Source organism: Salmo salar, chromosome 19, assembly GCF_965601325.2.
Source record: "Salmo salar chromosome 19, fSalSal1, whole genome shotgun sequence".
Taxonomy (NCBI): domain Eukaryota; kingdom Metazoa; phylum Chordata; class Actinopteri; order Salmoniformes; family Salmonidae; genus Salmo; species Salmo salar.
Window position 1 is genome coordinate 77,548,818 of NC_138309.1, and position 15,655 is coordinate 77,564,472.

At 42.1% G+C, this 15,655-nt stretch overlaps 1 protein-coding gene across 5 annotated transcripts in view; it reads left to right on the top strand.

Annotated features, from left to right (window-relative positions):
* Nucleotides 1-15,655, top strand: part of prkag2a (protein kinase, AMP-activated, gamma 2 non-catalytic subunit a) — a 158,133-nt gene that overhangs the window by 118,425 nt on the left and 24,053 nt on the right. For all 5 annotated transcript variants that reach the window (XM_014159648.3, XM_045702715.2, XM_014159651.3 and 2 more), the window contains one exon: nucleotides 2,599-2,708. In XM_014159648.3, coding sequence (XP_014015123.1) covers nucleotides 2,599-2,708 — 110 coding nt within the window. The remainder of the gene's footprint in view (nucleotides 1-2,598; nucleotides 2,709-15,655) is intronic.

The window sequence follows — 15,655 nt, forward strand, 5'->3', positions numbered from 1 at the left end:
TGTGGGATAATAGGCAGACTACTACTACCTTCTTTCCACGTTGGTCAAATATTAATCATTGAGGCTCTTCAAAATGGCTGATGGCTAGTGTCATTCCTGTGCTCAGTGGTAAATCTAAATGCTCAGAGCAGTTTTACTGGGAGATTGTTTGGGCCGCTTATTTGGTGTGTGTGATTGAGGCAATGGCTTTGGGCAGCAGCCGCAGCCATTTATATTTCAAAGACTACCTTCAAACTCGGTGCCTCTTTGCTTGACATCATGGGAAAATCAAAAGAAATCAGCAAGACCTCAGAAATAAAAATTGTAGACCTCCACAAGTCTGGTTCATCCTAGGGAGCAATTTCCAAACGCCTGAAGGTACAACATTCTTCTGTACAAACAAGAGTATGCAAGTATAAACACCATGGGACCACGCAGCCGTCATACCACTCAGGAAGGAGACGCGTTCTGTCTCCTAGAGATGAACGTACTTTGGTACGAAAAGTGCAAATCAATCCCAGAACAACAGCAAAGGACCTTGTGAATATGCTGGAGGAAACAGGTACAAAAGTATCTATATCCACAGTAAAACAAGTCCAATAGCGACATAACCTGAAAGGCCTCTCAGCAAGGAAGAATCCACTGCTCCAAAACCTGCATAAAAAGCCAGACTACGGTTTGCAACTGCCCATGGGGACAAAGATTGTCCTTTTTGGAGAAATGTCCTCTGGTCTGAGGAAACAAAAATAGAATTGTTTGGCCATAATGACCATTATGTTTGGAGGAGAAAGGGGGACGCTTGCAAGCCAAAGAACACCATACCAACCGTGAAGCATCATGTTGTGGGGGTGCTTTGCTGCAGGAGGGACTGGTGCACTTCACAAAATAGATGGCTTCATGAGGGAGGAGAATTGTCAATCTATTGAAGCAACATCTCAAGACATCAGTCAGGAAGTTAAAGCTTGGTCACAAATGGGTCTTCCAAATGGACAATGACCACAAGCATACTTCCAAAATGTCTTAAGGACAACAAAGTCAAGGTATTGGAGTGGCCATCACAAAGCCCTGTCCTCTATCCTACAGAAAATGTGTAGGCAGAACTGAAAAAGCGTGTGCGAGCAAGGAGGCCTACAAACCTGACTCAGTTACACCAGCTCTGTCAGGAGGAATGGGCCAAAATTCACCCAACTTATTGTGGGAAGCTTGTGGAAGGCTACCTGAAACATTTGACCCAAGTTAAACAATTTAAAAGCAATGCTACCAAATGCTAATTGAGTGTATGTAAACTTCTGACCCACTGGGAATGTGATGAAAGAAATAAAAGCTGAATTCATTATCTCTACAATTATTTGTACATTTCACATTCTTAAAATAAAGTGGTGACCCTAACTGACCTAAGACATGGAATTTTTACTAGGATTAAATGTCAGGAATTGGTGAAATGTATTTGGCTAAGGTGTATGTAAACTTCCGACTTCAACTGTATATACCTGGGCTTTGATTATTGGCTAAGGTGTCGACACAGTCCTCAGTCATCGGAACTGATGGGGCTAAAGCCATGGGAGTGGAGCTTTTGTATGCATTTACCTGATACACTGACCGGGAGTTGCAGCAGACGCAGGTGTACAGACAGTGCAGTAGTAAGATGGCAGCGTCGGTACAAATCACAGCCAGAATGTCTGGCAACGTCCAGACGATGTAGGCCAAATAGTCTAGAGGAGCATGGTTGCTCCTTCCAACCACAGAACAAATGACTGCTCTGTTGTCTTGAGCGCTTAATTAACAAAAGGCTGTTTTAGTGTATCCGTATTTGTACGTTGAGAATTTGCAGAGAGATTATGAGTTTGAATAGTCAGCGTTTGAGATGCCCGCTTTCTTAGTTCATTGAATAGAGCCAATTCTGATAGGCCCAGCCAATCAGAATTAGTTAGTTTTTTTCCCCACAAAAGAGCTTTATTACAGACAGAAATACTTACGTTTCATCATCTGTCCGGCTGGCTGGTCTCAGACGATCCTGCAGGTGAAGAAGCCGAATGTGGAGATCCTGGGCTGGTGTGGTTACACGTGGTCTGCGGTTGTGAGGCTGGGTGGACAGCAACCTTGGTGGACATTCCTGCAGTCAGCATGCCAATTGCACGCTCCCTCAACTTGAGACATCTGTGGTGTTGTGTGACACAGATGCACATTTTAGTGGCCTTTTATTGTCCCCAGCACAAGGTGCACCTGTGTAATGATGCTGTTTAATCAGCTTCTTGGTATGCCACACCTGTCAGGTGGACTGATTATCTTGGCAAAGGAGAAATGCTCACTAACAGGGATGTAAACACATTTTGCGCACAATATTTTTAGAGAAATGCACTCAAAGCTTACGAGACACTTCTGGGGTTTTATTTCAGAGCATGAAACATGGGACCAACACTTTACATGTTGCGTTTTTATATATTTTTTTCTTCAAAGAGGTTATGCCACTGAGATTTGCATAGGGCAAACCATGACTCGGTGAACCCCTTTTACCTTCTCATTACTGGTCAAAGCACAAATTGTTGTATGACCATTCCTGTTTTGGATACTTTTTGAATATTTTCCAGTAAGAAAGTATAAAATATGCTTTACTTTCAGCTGTTGAAGAATCCGAAAGGGATATCTACATGCGCTTCATGAAGTCACACAAGTGCTACGACATTGTTCCTACCAGCTCCAAGCTCGTGGTTTTTGACACTACTCTGCAAGTAAGTGCTCCATCTATTAAACATCTCATACTGTATAAAGACGTCTGACACAAGAAGTCACGCAACGTTGCGCTGTAGTCCTTACTGACATAATGTTCCATCTACACAAGTGGTCAGTAGGAAACGGATGCGTTCGTTGTTTTATCGACTGCAGTAACTTTAAACACAATGGTGTTTTGGCTTGAGCCATGATACCATGTCTGGTTACTAATTGATCTGCTTTGTTAAACAGGTAAACTCCGTTATGGCCTTGGTTTGAAAAGTTGTACACAATACTCTATGCAGTATTTAACTGCAGCACAAACATTAGCTGGATACTTACATTTTTATTTTTTTATATTAAAACATAAGCCGGAGACTTACTACTCCAGCCAGAATAGACTATGATATCCTCTCTTTTTAAAAGTCTATATTTCAGATCCTCTCTCTTGAAGCTTGTAACACTTTAAAATCCATAGTAACCCCATCCCACTGTCCTGTCTTTAGAAAAAAAAATATGCTTTTGTGTGACCTTGTCTTGATTTTAAAAAGCTCTACATTTTAATCTGGGGAACAGTGTTCTCTCTGATCCACCATGTCTCTCAGGGGTCTCATCCTGCCACGGGACATGCAACACTTCAGTCTACACCAAATAAACATTATTTAAAAATTCATCACCCACTACAACCAGTGAAAACGAGCAGCCGTTAAAAGGCTTTAATAATACAGCTACAGACGTGGCCAAAAGTTGAGAATGACACAAATATTAATTTTCACCAAGTCTGCTGCCTCAGTTTGTATGATGACAACTTGCATATACTCCAGATTGTTATGAAGCATGATCAGATGAATTGCAAAGTCCCTCTTTGCCATGCAAATGAACTCAATCCCCCCAAAAACATTTTCACTGTATTTCAGTCCTGCCACAAGGACCAGCTGACATCATGTCAGTGATTCTCTTGTTAACACAGGTGTGAGTGTTGACGAGGACAAGGCTGGAGATCACTCTGTCACGCTGATTGAGTTCAAATAACAGACTGGAAGCTTCAAAAGGAGGGTGGTGCTTGGAATCATTGTTCTTCCTCTGTCAACCATGGTTACCTGCAAGGAAACATGTGCCATCATCATTGCTTTGCACAAAAAGGGCTTCACAGGCAAGGATATTGCTGCCAGTAAGATTGCACCTAAATCAACCATTTATCGGATCATCAAGAACTTTAAGGAGAGCAGATCAATTGCGGTGAAGAAGGCTTCAGGGCACCCAAGAAAGTCCAGCAAGCGCCAGGACCGTCTCCTAAAGTTGATTCAGCTTCGAGATCGGGGCACCACCAGTACAGAGCTTGCTCAGGAATGGCAGCAGGCAGGTGTGAGTGCATTTGCACGCACAGTGAGGCGAAGACTTTTGGAGTATGGCCTGGTGTCAAGAAGGGCAGCAAAGAAGCCACTTCTCTCCAGGAAAAACATCAGGGACAGACTGATATTATGCAAAAGGTACAGGGATTGGACTGCTGAGGACTGGGGTAAAGTAATTTTCTCTGAATCCCCTTTCCAATTGTTTGGGGCATCCGGACAAAAGCTTGTCCGGAGAAGACAAGGTGAGCGCTACAATCAGTCCTGTGTCATGACAACAGTAAAGTATCCTAAGACCATTCATGTGTGGGGTTGCTTCTCAGCCAAGGGAGTGGGCTCACTCACAATTTTGCCTAGGAACACAGCCATGAATAAAGAATGGTACCAACATGTCCTCCGAGAGCAACTTCTCCCAACCATCCAGGAACAGTTTGGTGACGAATAATGCCTTTTCTAGCATGATGGAGCACTTTGCCATAAGGTAAAAGTGATAACTAAGTGGCTCGGGGAAGAAAACATTGATATTTATGGGTCCATGGCCAGGAAGCTCCCCAGACCTTAATCCCATTGAACTTGTGGTCAATCCTCAAGAGGCGGGTGGACAAACAAAAACCCACAAATTCTGACAAACTCCAAGCATTGATTATGCAAGAATGAGCTGCCATCAGTCAGGATGTGGCCTATAAGTTAATTGACAGCATGCCAGGGTGGATTGCAGAGGTCTTGAAAAAGAAGGGTCAACACTGCAAATATTGACTCTTTGCATCAACTTCATGTAATTGTCAATAAAAGCCTTTGACACTTATGAAGTGCTTGTAATTATACTTCAGTAATATCTGACATATCTAAAGACACTGAAACAGCAAACTTTGTGTAAATTAGTATTTGTCATTCTCAAAACTTTTGGCCACGACTGTACAGTCCAGCAGTCACAACAATACCGAAGAATTAACACAACCACCGACACCTCAGTCAAATAGCTTGAAACGGTTCTTTTTTAACCTTTACACTCGTGGGAATTGGCCTATTTAACTAGGGAAGTCAGTTAAGAACATTCTTATTTACAATGACTGCCTACACCGGCCAAACCAGGTTGACGCTGGGCCAATTGTGCGCCACCCGATGGGACTCCCAATCACGGGTGGTTGTGATACAGCCTGGAATCGAACCAGGGTGTCTGTAGTGATGCCTCAAGCACTGAGATGCAGTGCCTTAGACCGCAGCGCCACTCGGGAACCCAACTAATATAGATGGGGTTAAAATAATGTTTCTTACAGAAGAAATATGAAAAGCATGAGCGTGGCAGCAGTTGAAAGTCAACAGTTTGAAGATTATGGGAAAGTTGTTAGACCAAAGTTGAAGACTCAACAGTTCACCTGACACAAGACAGAATTCAAACATTACACTGTTGATTTTGTGTGTTTCACATTTACTGTACTTTTTGCTGAATTTGTTGATTAACGAAATCTGTAAATAAGAATATTGCTGGAAGATGTGGGGTAGGTGCAACATAAGACAAAAAAATGACAATGTTTTGAGTGAGATGATTAACTGGTGTCTCCTAGTGGCCACACCTCTAAAGTGCACAGTTAAGTAATTTCAATGCACACAGAATGTTTAAGGTGCTTTTTTAAAATTATTTTTATTTTTTTAGCTCTCCTAGCTGTGCCATTTAGGAAATGGAGCCAGCACACTATTTGGAACACAACCCTGCATCCCCACCATCACACAATTAGTTGTTTACACAATCCAAAAATTGTATTTAAAAAAAATGGTCAGGTGTGCATCATTTGCAGTATTTCCCCTATTAATTTACGGCCTGACACTGCAAAAACGTTGCCGTCACTCCAAGAAAAGTTAGATTTAAAATCATTTTTGGATGGTAGAACTTGTATATAAATATATATTTAGTTAATAAATGGCCACTTCAAAATGTGCTGTTTTGTCATAACACAATGCCAAGTTTTGATGGAGCGAGTAATTGGCATGCTGACTGCAGGAATGTCCACCAGAGCTGTTGCCAGAGAATTTCATTTTCATTTCTCCACCATAAGCCGCCTCAAGTTGTTTGAGAGAATTTGGCAGTATGTCCAACCAGCCTCAACCGCAGACCACATGTAACCATGCCAGCCCAGGACCTCCACATCCGGCTTCTTCACCTGCGGGCTTGTCTGAGACCAGCCACCCGGACAGCTGATGAAACTGAGGAGTATTTCTGTCTGTAATAAAGACCTTTTTGTGTGGAAGAACTCATTCTGATTGGCTGGGCCTGGCTCCCCAGTGGCTTAGCCTATGCCCACCCTTGGCTGCGCCCCTACCCAATCATGTAAAATTCATAGATTAGGGCTTACTTAATTTATTTCAATTGACTGATTTCCTTATGAACTGTAACTCAGTAAAATCTTTGAAATTGTTGTTTTATACTTTTGTTCAGTATGTTTTTTTATTTTTATAAAATCATCTTTCAGAACTAATGATGACCAAAATAAAAACTAGAGTCAGGAAGAATCAAACATTCCAAAAACGTTGCAGCATGTGGGCCCCATTGATTTTGTTATAATGTTTGAGGCACTCAGATGGCATAAGAACACTACATAAGCCATGGCAAAATGTGTATGATTTCAGGAAATTCGCTTTAAAACTGGCGGGAATAAAATTCTGTGACCAAGACGAGGTCCTCTAAACTTTGTGGTCGGAGACTGTGCCATTGGCCCCCACCACTTAAACTCTTGATCCAGAAAAAACACGTTTGAATGTATATTTGAAGCATTTGATGCAGTTTTTGGGGGTTTTCAATGAGGTAAATGCAGATGAGCAACCCTATGCGTCAGCCTATTTATTTAAAGCTGCTATGCTGCATCAGTATACAGCAGTGGTTCCCAAACTTTTTATAGTCCCGTACTCCTTCAAACATTCAACCTCCAGCTGCGTACCCCCTCTAGCACCAGGGTCAGCGCACTCTCAAATGTTTTTTCCCATCCAGTGTAAGCCTGCCACACACTATACGATATATTTATTAAACATAAGAATATGAGTGAGTTTTTGTCACAACCCGGCTCGTGGGAAGTGACAAAGGGCTCTTATAGGACCAGGGCACAAATAATCAATCATTTTGCTCTTTATTTAACCATCTTACATATAAAACCTTATTTGTTCATTGAAAATTGTGAATAACTCACCACAGGTTAATGAGAATGGTGTGCTTGAAAGGATGCACATAACTCTGCAATGTTGGGTTGTATTGGAGAAAGTCTGTCTTAAATCATTTTCCACACAGTCTGTGCCTGTATTTAGTTTTCAAGTTAGTGAGGGCCGGGAATCCACTCTCACATAGGTACGTGGTTGCAACTGGCATCAGTGTCTTAACAGCCGATTTGCCGAGGCAGGATACTCTGAGCGCAGCCCAATCCAGAAATCTAGCAGTGGCTTTTGATTGAATTACATTTTTACAGAACCTCTTGTTGCAATTCTGATTAGGCTCTCCTTTTCAGATATAGGTAAGTGGACTGGAGGACGGGCTTGAAAGGCATACCGACTCCAGTTGTTTGTGTCATCCGTTTCGGGAAAGTACCTGCGTAATTGCAAACCCAACTCACTTAGGTGCTTTGCTATATCACATTTGACATTGTCCGTAAGCTTGAGTTCATTTGCACACAAATCACACAATGCTGGAAAGACCTGTGTGTTTTTCCTTGTTAATGCAGAGAGAGAAGAGCTCCAACTTCTTAGCCTCAATTTTGTCCCACACATTGAATATAGTTGCAGAGTTCCTGTAATCCTAGATTCAGATCATTCAGGCAAGGGGGGGGAACCATCACCCAGATAGGCCAGTCGTGTGAGAAACTCGTCATCCTGCAAGCGGTCAGTAAAGAGAACTTTAAGCTCGTCTCTCAATTAAAAAAAAAAAAAAAGAAACGTGTCAATACTTTTCCCTTTGAAAACCAGCGCACTTCTTTCTGTATGTTGTAAAAGCATTACACGGTCGCTGCCCATATCATTGCATAGTGCAGAAAATACACGAGAGTTCAGGGGCCTTGCTTTAACAAAGTTAACCAATTTCACTGTAGTGTCCAAATGGTCTTTCAATCTGTCAGGCATTCCCTTGGCAGCAAGAGCATCTCGGTGGATGCTGCAGTGTACCCAAGTGGCGTCTGGAGCAATTGCTTGCACGCGCGTTACCACTCCACTATGTCTCCCTGCCATGGCTTTTGCACCATCCGTACAGATGCCAATATGCGCAGCAGCGACGTTTGGCTACATATGGACCGTTAGTGCAATTCCCGCGAGAGAGTAACGGTTAATGTGATTGGATGTTAATTGTTTGAATAGGCTACCTGTATTTGACTTTGTTGTTATTTTACTGAACACTTTAAAAAATTTAAAAATATATATATATATATATTTTTTTTTGGCAGTGAAACGAGGCTACTCGGGCGAGGAAAAAACCTCACCCAAATGTATATCCCCGTTGGAAAATATAAATAGACTTTAAATGTGAAGAGACAGGTGTTTTTATTTTTTACAAAAAAATACATGTAAAAAAATTAAATACATTTTTAAAGTGAATCACATTTTTATTTGGCATACCTCAGTTCGGGAATACCTGGTCTACAGGTTATAATGCTTTTGAAGGGAACATTTTATATTTCAGATGGTGTCAACATAATAACATTTTTCATTATTTTAGAGTAGAATGCCCTTTTTTTAAGTCATCAGAAGTTCTCAGTAGTTCTACAAAAACAATCTCACGGGGTGCCATCCCCTGGTCTAGAGGTCTTCATGGATCCACATGTATCCGAGAGCTGATCTGGGACCTGAGCAGTTTTGGATCCATAATTCTTAAGTGTCACAAGTCTGGGTCAGATCTGATCTGATTGTCACGGGTTTTGGGTATTTGTAATTTTAACGGACTTGTCCGGAAGGGCCCATACATATTCGAACGCGACTGCTGCAGTAGATGGAAAAAGAGTGTGTAATTTATGCTGCTGCTCTTGCTTTTCACGAGTGGAGCAAGGTATGTGTAGTTGATTGCTCTTGGCCAATAAGTAATCAAAAATGCAGTTGACGACAGTCATAGCCTAACTTTTGTAACACACAGAGGATCTATCTAATTTCAATCAATTAAAATGACTGAATTAAAAGTTTAAGTATTGGCTACAGCGACCAAGAGCCAACAGGTAGGCTGCTTCTGAATGGAGTAATTTGTAACTGTAGAAATATTATTTTATTCACTCATTTTGTACATAATGTTGCTGCTACCATCGCTTATGACAGAAAATAGCTTCTGGACATCAGAACAGCGACTACTCACCTTGAACTGGAAGAAGCTTTTTCCTTTAACGAGTCCGACGAGAAGGATATACTGCTTTTCTGGGAACAGGCCCAAATCCCTGTAATTTGCATGGAAAGAGGACGCAGATCGAGCATCCTTCTGAGAATCCGTAGGTGAGCTAGTAAAACCCCACTGCCATCTGTTCTACTGGCTAATGTGCAATCAATGGAAAATAAAATTGATGACCTATGATTATCCTACCAACGGGACATTAACTGTAATATCTTATGCTTCACTGAGTTGTGGCTGAATGACGAAACGAATGATATAGAGCTGGCGGGATTTTCCATGCACCGGCAGAACAGAGATTAAGCTATGTCTGGTAAGACGAGGGGTGGGGTTGTGTGTCTATTTGTCAACAGCTGGTGCGCGATGTCTATTATTAAAGAAGCCTCGAGGTATTGCTCGCCTGAGGTAGAGTACCTTATGATAAGCTGTAGACCACACTATCTACCACGAGTTCTCATCTATATTATTCATAGCCGTCAATTTACCACCACAGACCGATACTGGCACTAAGAACGCACTCAACCAACTCTATAAGGCCATAAGCAAACAAGAAAATGCTCATCCAGAAGTGGTGCTCTTAGTGATGGTCCCGGTGGACCGCTTCTCCACCGCAGCACAGGAACACTCTGGCACCCAAGGGTCAGTTTGGCATGCTGTACTAACTGTTCTTTCCTGTTGGTAGAAAACAATTGAGGCATCTGTTAGGCTATAGTTATATTCAAGAATCACTGCATATACTTGAAATTAACAACAGCCTTAGACATGGCATGGATTTGCATGTACCTCTGCCTCCTGAACAGTCTCCTCCAAGATGAAAACATTTTCAGGGTTGACAAAAATGTGTTAAGACAACCCAAATATATCAGTTGGCATTAACAAGCTTTGTCTCTTGTATGCTTTGTCCACACACACACACACACACACACACACACACACACACACACACACACACACACACACACACAGCAGAACACTTCAGACGCAATTGGCTAGTTACCTTCAACTAGTTGCAACAAAGTTGTCCAGTGTCTAACGCTAGCCTAGTCAACAACAGTCATGACCGGTTAACGTTACCTCGGGCTCCATTGCATTGACTCGCGTCGCCACCTCCGTTCAGTCGCTTTTGGTTGACTCCAAAGTCAGCGATGTTGTTGATCGGTCGGTAACCCCTACATTTGACCTTTTCGAGGGTTCTGGTGGAGGCGCAAGCAGAGGGCTTCAACGTAGGCCTATGACTCCTTTCCATTCGGAAACTCCCGGTTGCAGCATCGAAAGTGCCCTTCATCGCGAAGTCTGCCTCCGCGAAATGCTGTCTGCTTGTTCGAGCTGGCACGTCCTTCCTCTTCAGGACATGGTGCCACTTCTTCAAAAGTTGTCGGTCCTTAGACTGGATGGTAGTTTACCTAGGGATTTTTTTGGCGCCAATTCATACAGCCTGGCGCTATACAGTTAATGTTTGAATTACTACTTGTTGTTGCTATCTTCGTTATCTGCACCTAACCGTACTCTCTTCGATTCACTCTCCGTGCGGAAACTCAATTCCACAGACAATATGCTGATTCCTGCCAGTGACGCACTGGTGTCAGTCGTTACTATGGCAATTAAAATGGCGCAGACCATAGCTCAAATAAACCTTGTTGACGATCAAAATACTAAATATAGAGATGTGCATTTAACATAACATGTTTAGTATTAGTGGATTGAATACATTTCTTTGCTTAGATTTACTTAATAAAGTGTTTCCATTCCCCTTTAAGACATTTTACTATGTAATCATATTGGATGATGACCAGTGGTGTAAAGTACTAAAGTAATTTTTGGGGGGTATCTGTACGTTTATATTTTTGACAACTTTTACTTCACTAAATTCCTAAAGAAAATAATGCACTTTTTACTCCATACATTTTCCCTGACACCCAAAAGTACTCATATTTTGAATGCTTAGCAGCACAGGAAAATGGTCTAATTCACACACCTATCAAGAGAACATCCCTACTGCCTCTGATCTGGCGGACTCACTACCCACATGCTTATGTTTGTAAATTATGTCTGAGTGTTGGAGCGTGCCCTTGGCTATCCGTAAATAAAAAAACAAAAGGGTGCCGTCTGGCTTGCTTAATATAAGGACTTTGAAAATGATTTATACTTTTACTTTTAATACTTAAGTGTATTTAAAACCAAATACATTTGGACTTTTACTCAAGTTGGATTTTCCTGGGTGACTTTCGATTTTACTTGAGTCATTTTCTATTGAGGTATCTTTTTACTTTTACTCAAGTATGACAATTGGGTATGTCCCCCCCCCCCCCCCCCCCCCCCCCCACCCCTTCAACCTCTGCAGCAATGCTGGCAGCACTCATACGTTTATTTCTCAAAGACAACCTCTGGATATGACGCTGAGCACGTGCACTCAACTTCTTTGGTCGACCATGGCGAGGCCTGTTTTGAGTCCTGTTATACCGCTGTATGGTCTTGGCCACCGTGCTGCAGCTCAGTTTCAGGGTCTTGGCAATCTTCTTTTCGCCCAGGCCATCTTTATGTAGAGCAATTCTTTTTTTCAGATCCTCAGAGTTCTTTGCCATGAGGTACCATGTTGAACTTCCAGTGACCAGTCAGTATGAGGGAGTGTGAGAGCGATGACACCAAATTTAACACACCTGCTCCCCATTCACACCTGAGACCTTGTAACACTAACGAGTCACATGACACCGGGGAGGGAAAATGGCTAATTGGGCCCAATTTGGACATTTTCACTTAGGGGTGTACTCACTCTTGTTGCCAGCGGTTTAGACATTTAATGACTGTTATTTTGAGGGGACAGCAAATTTACACTGTTATACAAGCTGTACACTCACTACTTTACATTGTAGCAAAGTGTCATTTCTTCAGTGTTGTCACATGAAAAGATATACTCAAATATTTACAGAAATGTGAGGGGTGTACTCACTTTTGTGGGATACTGTACCTATGGCAGCTATTAGTCTACTATACTATAGTGCAAGTCGGCTTGGTTGGTTGCTGTGTCTCCTTGCTCCCTGTGTCACTCGCTCACAGTACGGCCCCTCCGCCCGTTAAAGCGTGAGAGGGAGAGCGCGATGATGCTCTCAGCTCTGTTTTAATAAAGTGCTTCAAAAAATATATTTTTCTGCTGCATCCCTCACTCTGATCAGTCTGGATCGTTCCCCCCCGGCTGAAAAAAATCCAAGGGTAAACACTGATTTGATTGCTTGTTCTATTGCCAACTCGACTTATTTAGTGTCAATTGTGGATTAAAAAAATGCTTTAAATATAAAAATATTTCTTCATTATTGTATAGTCCTAGTTAAAGGAACTATTGGATATTAGAGCAACTTACCAACATTACGACCAGGAATAAGAATTTCCTGAAGCGGATCCTCTGTTTAGACCACGACCCAAAACAACGGAGCCGTCTTCTGGTCAGGCTCCGTAGACGGGCACAAAACTGAAAGCGTGAACCACTGCTTTTAATCATGGCAAGACGACTTGAAACATGACCGAATACAAACAGTGTCGCTATTACCTCCAAGGCAATCAAACAAGCAAAGCATCAGTATAGAGACAAAGAGTCGCAAATCAACGGCTCAGACACTAGACGTATGTGGCAGGGTCTACAGTCAATCACTGACGACAAAAAGAAAACCAGCCCCGTTGCGGACACCGATGTCTTTCTCTCAGACAAACTAAACAACTTCTTTGCTCGCTTTGAGGACTATACAGTGCCACTGACACGGCCCGCTACCAAAACCTGCGGGCTCTCCTTCACCACAGCCAACATGAGTAAAACATTTAAACGTCTTAACCCTCACAAGGCTGCCGGCCCAGATGGCATCCCTAGCCATGTCCTCAGAGCATGCGCAGACCAGCTGGCTGGTGTGTTTACGGACATAATCAATCCCTATCCCAGTCTGCTGTTCCCACATGCTTCAAGAGGGCCACCATTGTTCCTGTTCCCAAGAAAGCTAAGGTAACTGAGCTAAACGACTATCGCCCTGTAGCACTCACTTCCGTCATCATGAAGTGCTTTGAGAGACTAGTCAAGGACCATATCACCTCCACCCTACCTGACACCCTAGACCCACTCCAATTTGCTTACCGCCCCAATAGGTCCACAGATGACGCAATCACACTGCCCTAACCCATCTGAACAAGAGGAATACCTATATTAGAATACTGTTCATCGATTACAGCTCAGCATTTAACACCATAGTACCCTCCAAACTCGTCATTAAGCTCGAGACCCTGGGTCTCGACCCCGCACTGTGCAACTGGGTCCTGGACTTTCTGACGGGCCGCCCCCAGGTGGTGAAGGTAGGAAACATTGCCACCCCGCTGATCCTCAACACTGGGGCCCCACGGGTGCGTTCTCAGCCCTCTCCTCTACTCCCTGTTCACCCATGACTGCGTGGCCATGCACCTCTCCAACTCAATCATCAAGTTAGCAGACGACACTACAGTGGTAGGCTTGATTACCAACAACGACGAGACAGCCTACAGGGAGGAGGTGAGGGCCCTCGGAGTGTGGTGTCAGGAAAATAACCTCACACTCAACGTCAACAAAATAAAGGAGATGATCGTGGACTACAGGACAGTATAGTGGAACGTTGTAAGTTCCTTGGCGTACACATCACGGACAAACTGAAATGGTCCACCCACACATCAATGCCTTAAAATCATTACACAAGTATATATTTTTAAACCTCCATATTTAGTTATTATTACCTGCTAACATGAATTTCTTTTAACTAGGGAATTTGTCACTTTTCTTGCGTTCTGTGCAAGCAGAGTCAGGGTATATGCAGCAGTTTGGGCCGCCTGGCTCGTTGCGAACTGTGTGAAGACCATTTCTAACAAAGACCGTAATTAATTTGCCAGAATGTTACATAATTTTGACATAACATTGAAGGTTGTGCAATGTAACAGGAATATTTAGACTTAGGGATGCCACCCGTTAGATAAAATACGGAACGGTTCTGTATTTCACTAAAAGAATAAACGTTTTGTTTTCGAAATTATAGTTTCCGGATATGACCATATTAATGACCTAAGGCTCGTATTTCTGTGTTATTATAATTAAGTCTATGATTTGATAGAGCAGTCTGACTGCGCGGTGGTAGGCAGCAGCAGGCTTGTAAGCATTCATTCAAACAGCATTTTCGTGCATTTGCCAGCAGCTCTTCGCTGTGCTTCAAGCATTGCGCTCTTTATGACTTCAAGCCTATCAACTCCCGAGATTAGGCTGGCAATACTAAAGTACCTATTAGAATATCCAATAGTCAAAGGTATATGAAATACAAATGGTATAGAGAGAAATAGTCCTATAATAACTACAACCTAAAACGTCTTACCTGGGAATATTGAAGACTCGTGTTAAAAGGAACCACCAGCTTTCATATGTTCTCATGTTCTGAGCAAGGAACTTAAACGTTAGCTTTTTTTTTATGGCACATATTGCACTTCTCCAACCCTTTTGTTTTTGCATTATTTAAACCAAATTCAACATGTTTCATTATTTATTTGAGAGTAAATTGATTTTATTGATGTATTATATTAAGTTAAAATAAGTGTTCATTCAGTATTGTAATTGTCATTATTATTATTTTTATTTTTATCTATCTCGGCCGATGTTAATCGGTATCGGCTTTTTTTGGTCCTCCAATAATCGGGATCGGCGTTGAAAAATCATAATCGGTTGACCTCTACTCTATACCATCTACTGCATCTTGCCTATGCCGTTCGACCATTGCTCATCCATATATGTACATATTCCTTTACACGTGTGTGTGTGTGTATAAGGTAGTTGTTGTGAAATTGTTAGATATTACTGCATGGTCGGAACTGGAAACACAAGCATTTCGCTGCACTTGCATTAACATCTGCTAACCATGTGTATGTGACCAATAAAATTTGATTTGTAATTCTCTCTAACTTTATTTTTTTGTTTCTTGTATTTATTATTTTTAAGATTCTGTGCCCCTGAAATCACTTTCCACCCTGTTAGTTTGTAATTCTCCATTTAATAAAACCCCTTCTTAAATGTGGTGTCATTGTAGGAAGTGTCATATATTCGGTGGTAAAACAATGGTGCAAAGCTAAATAAATATAAACACCGCTCACAAATGGCCACCCTGTTACGCTAAATTAGAGAATAATATGTTGCTAGGTGAATCTTGCTCACTCAGAGATATGGCTCATTTATACTTCAAATGTAAACCGTGTTAGGATTATTCACAAACAGGTTGGGAAAATGTTTTGAAAA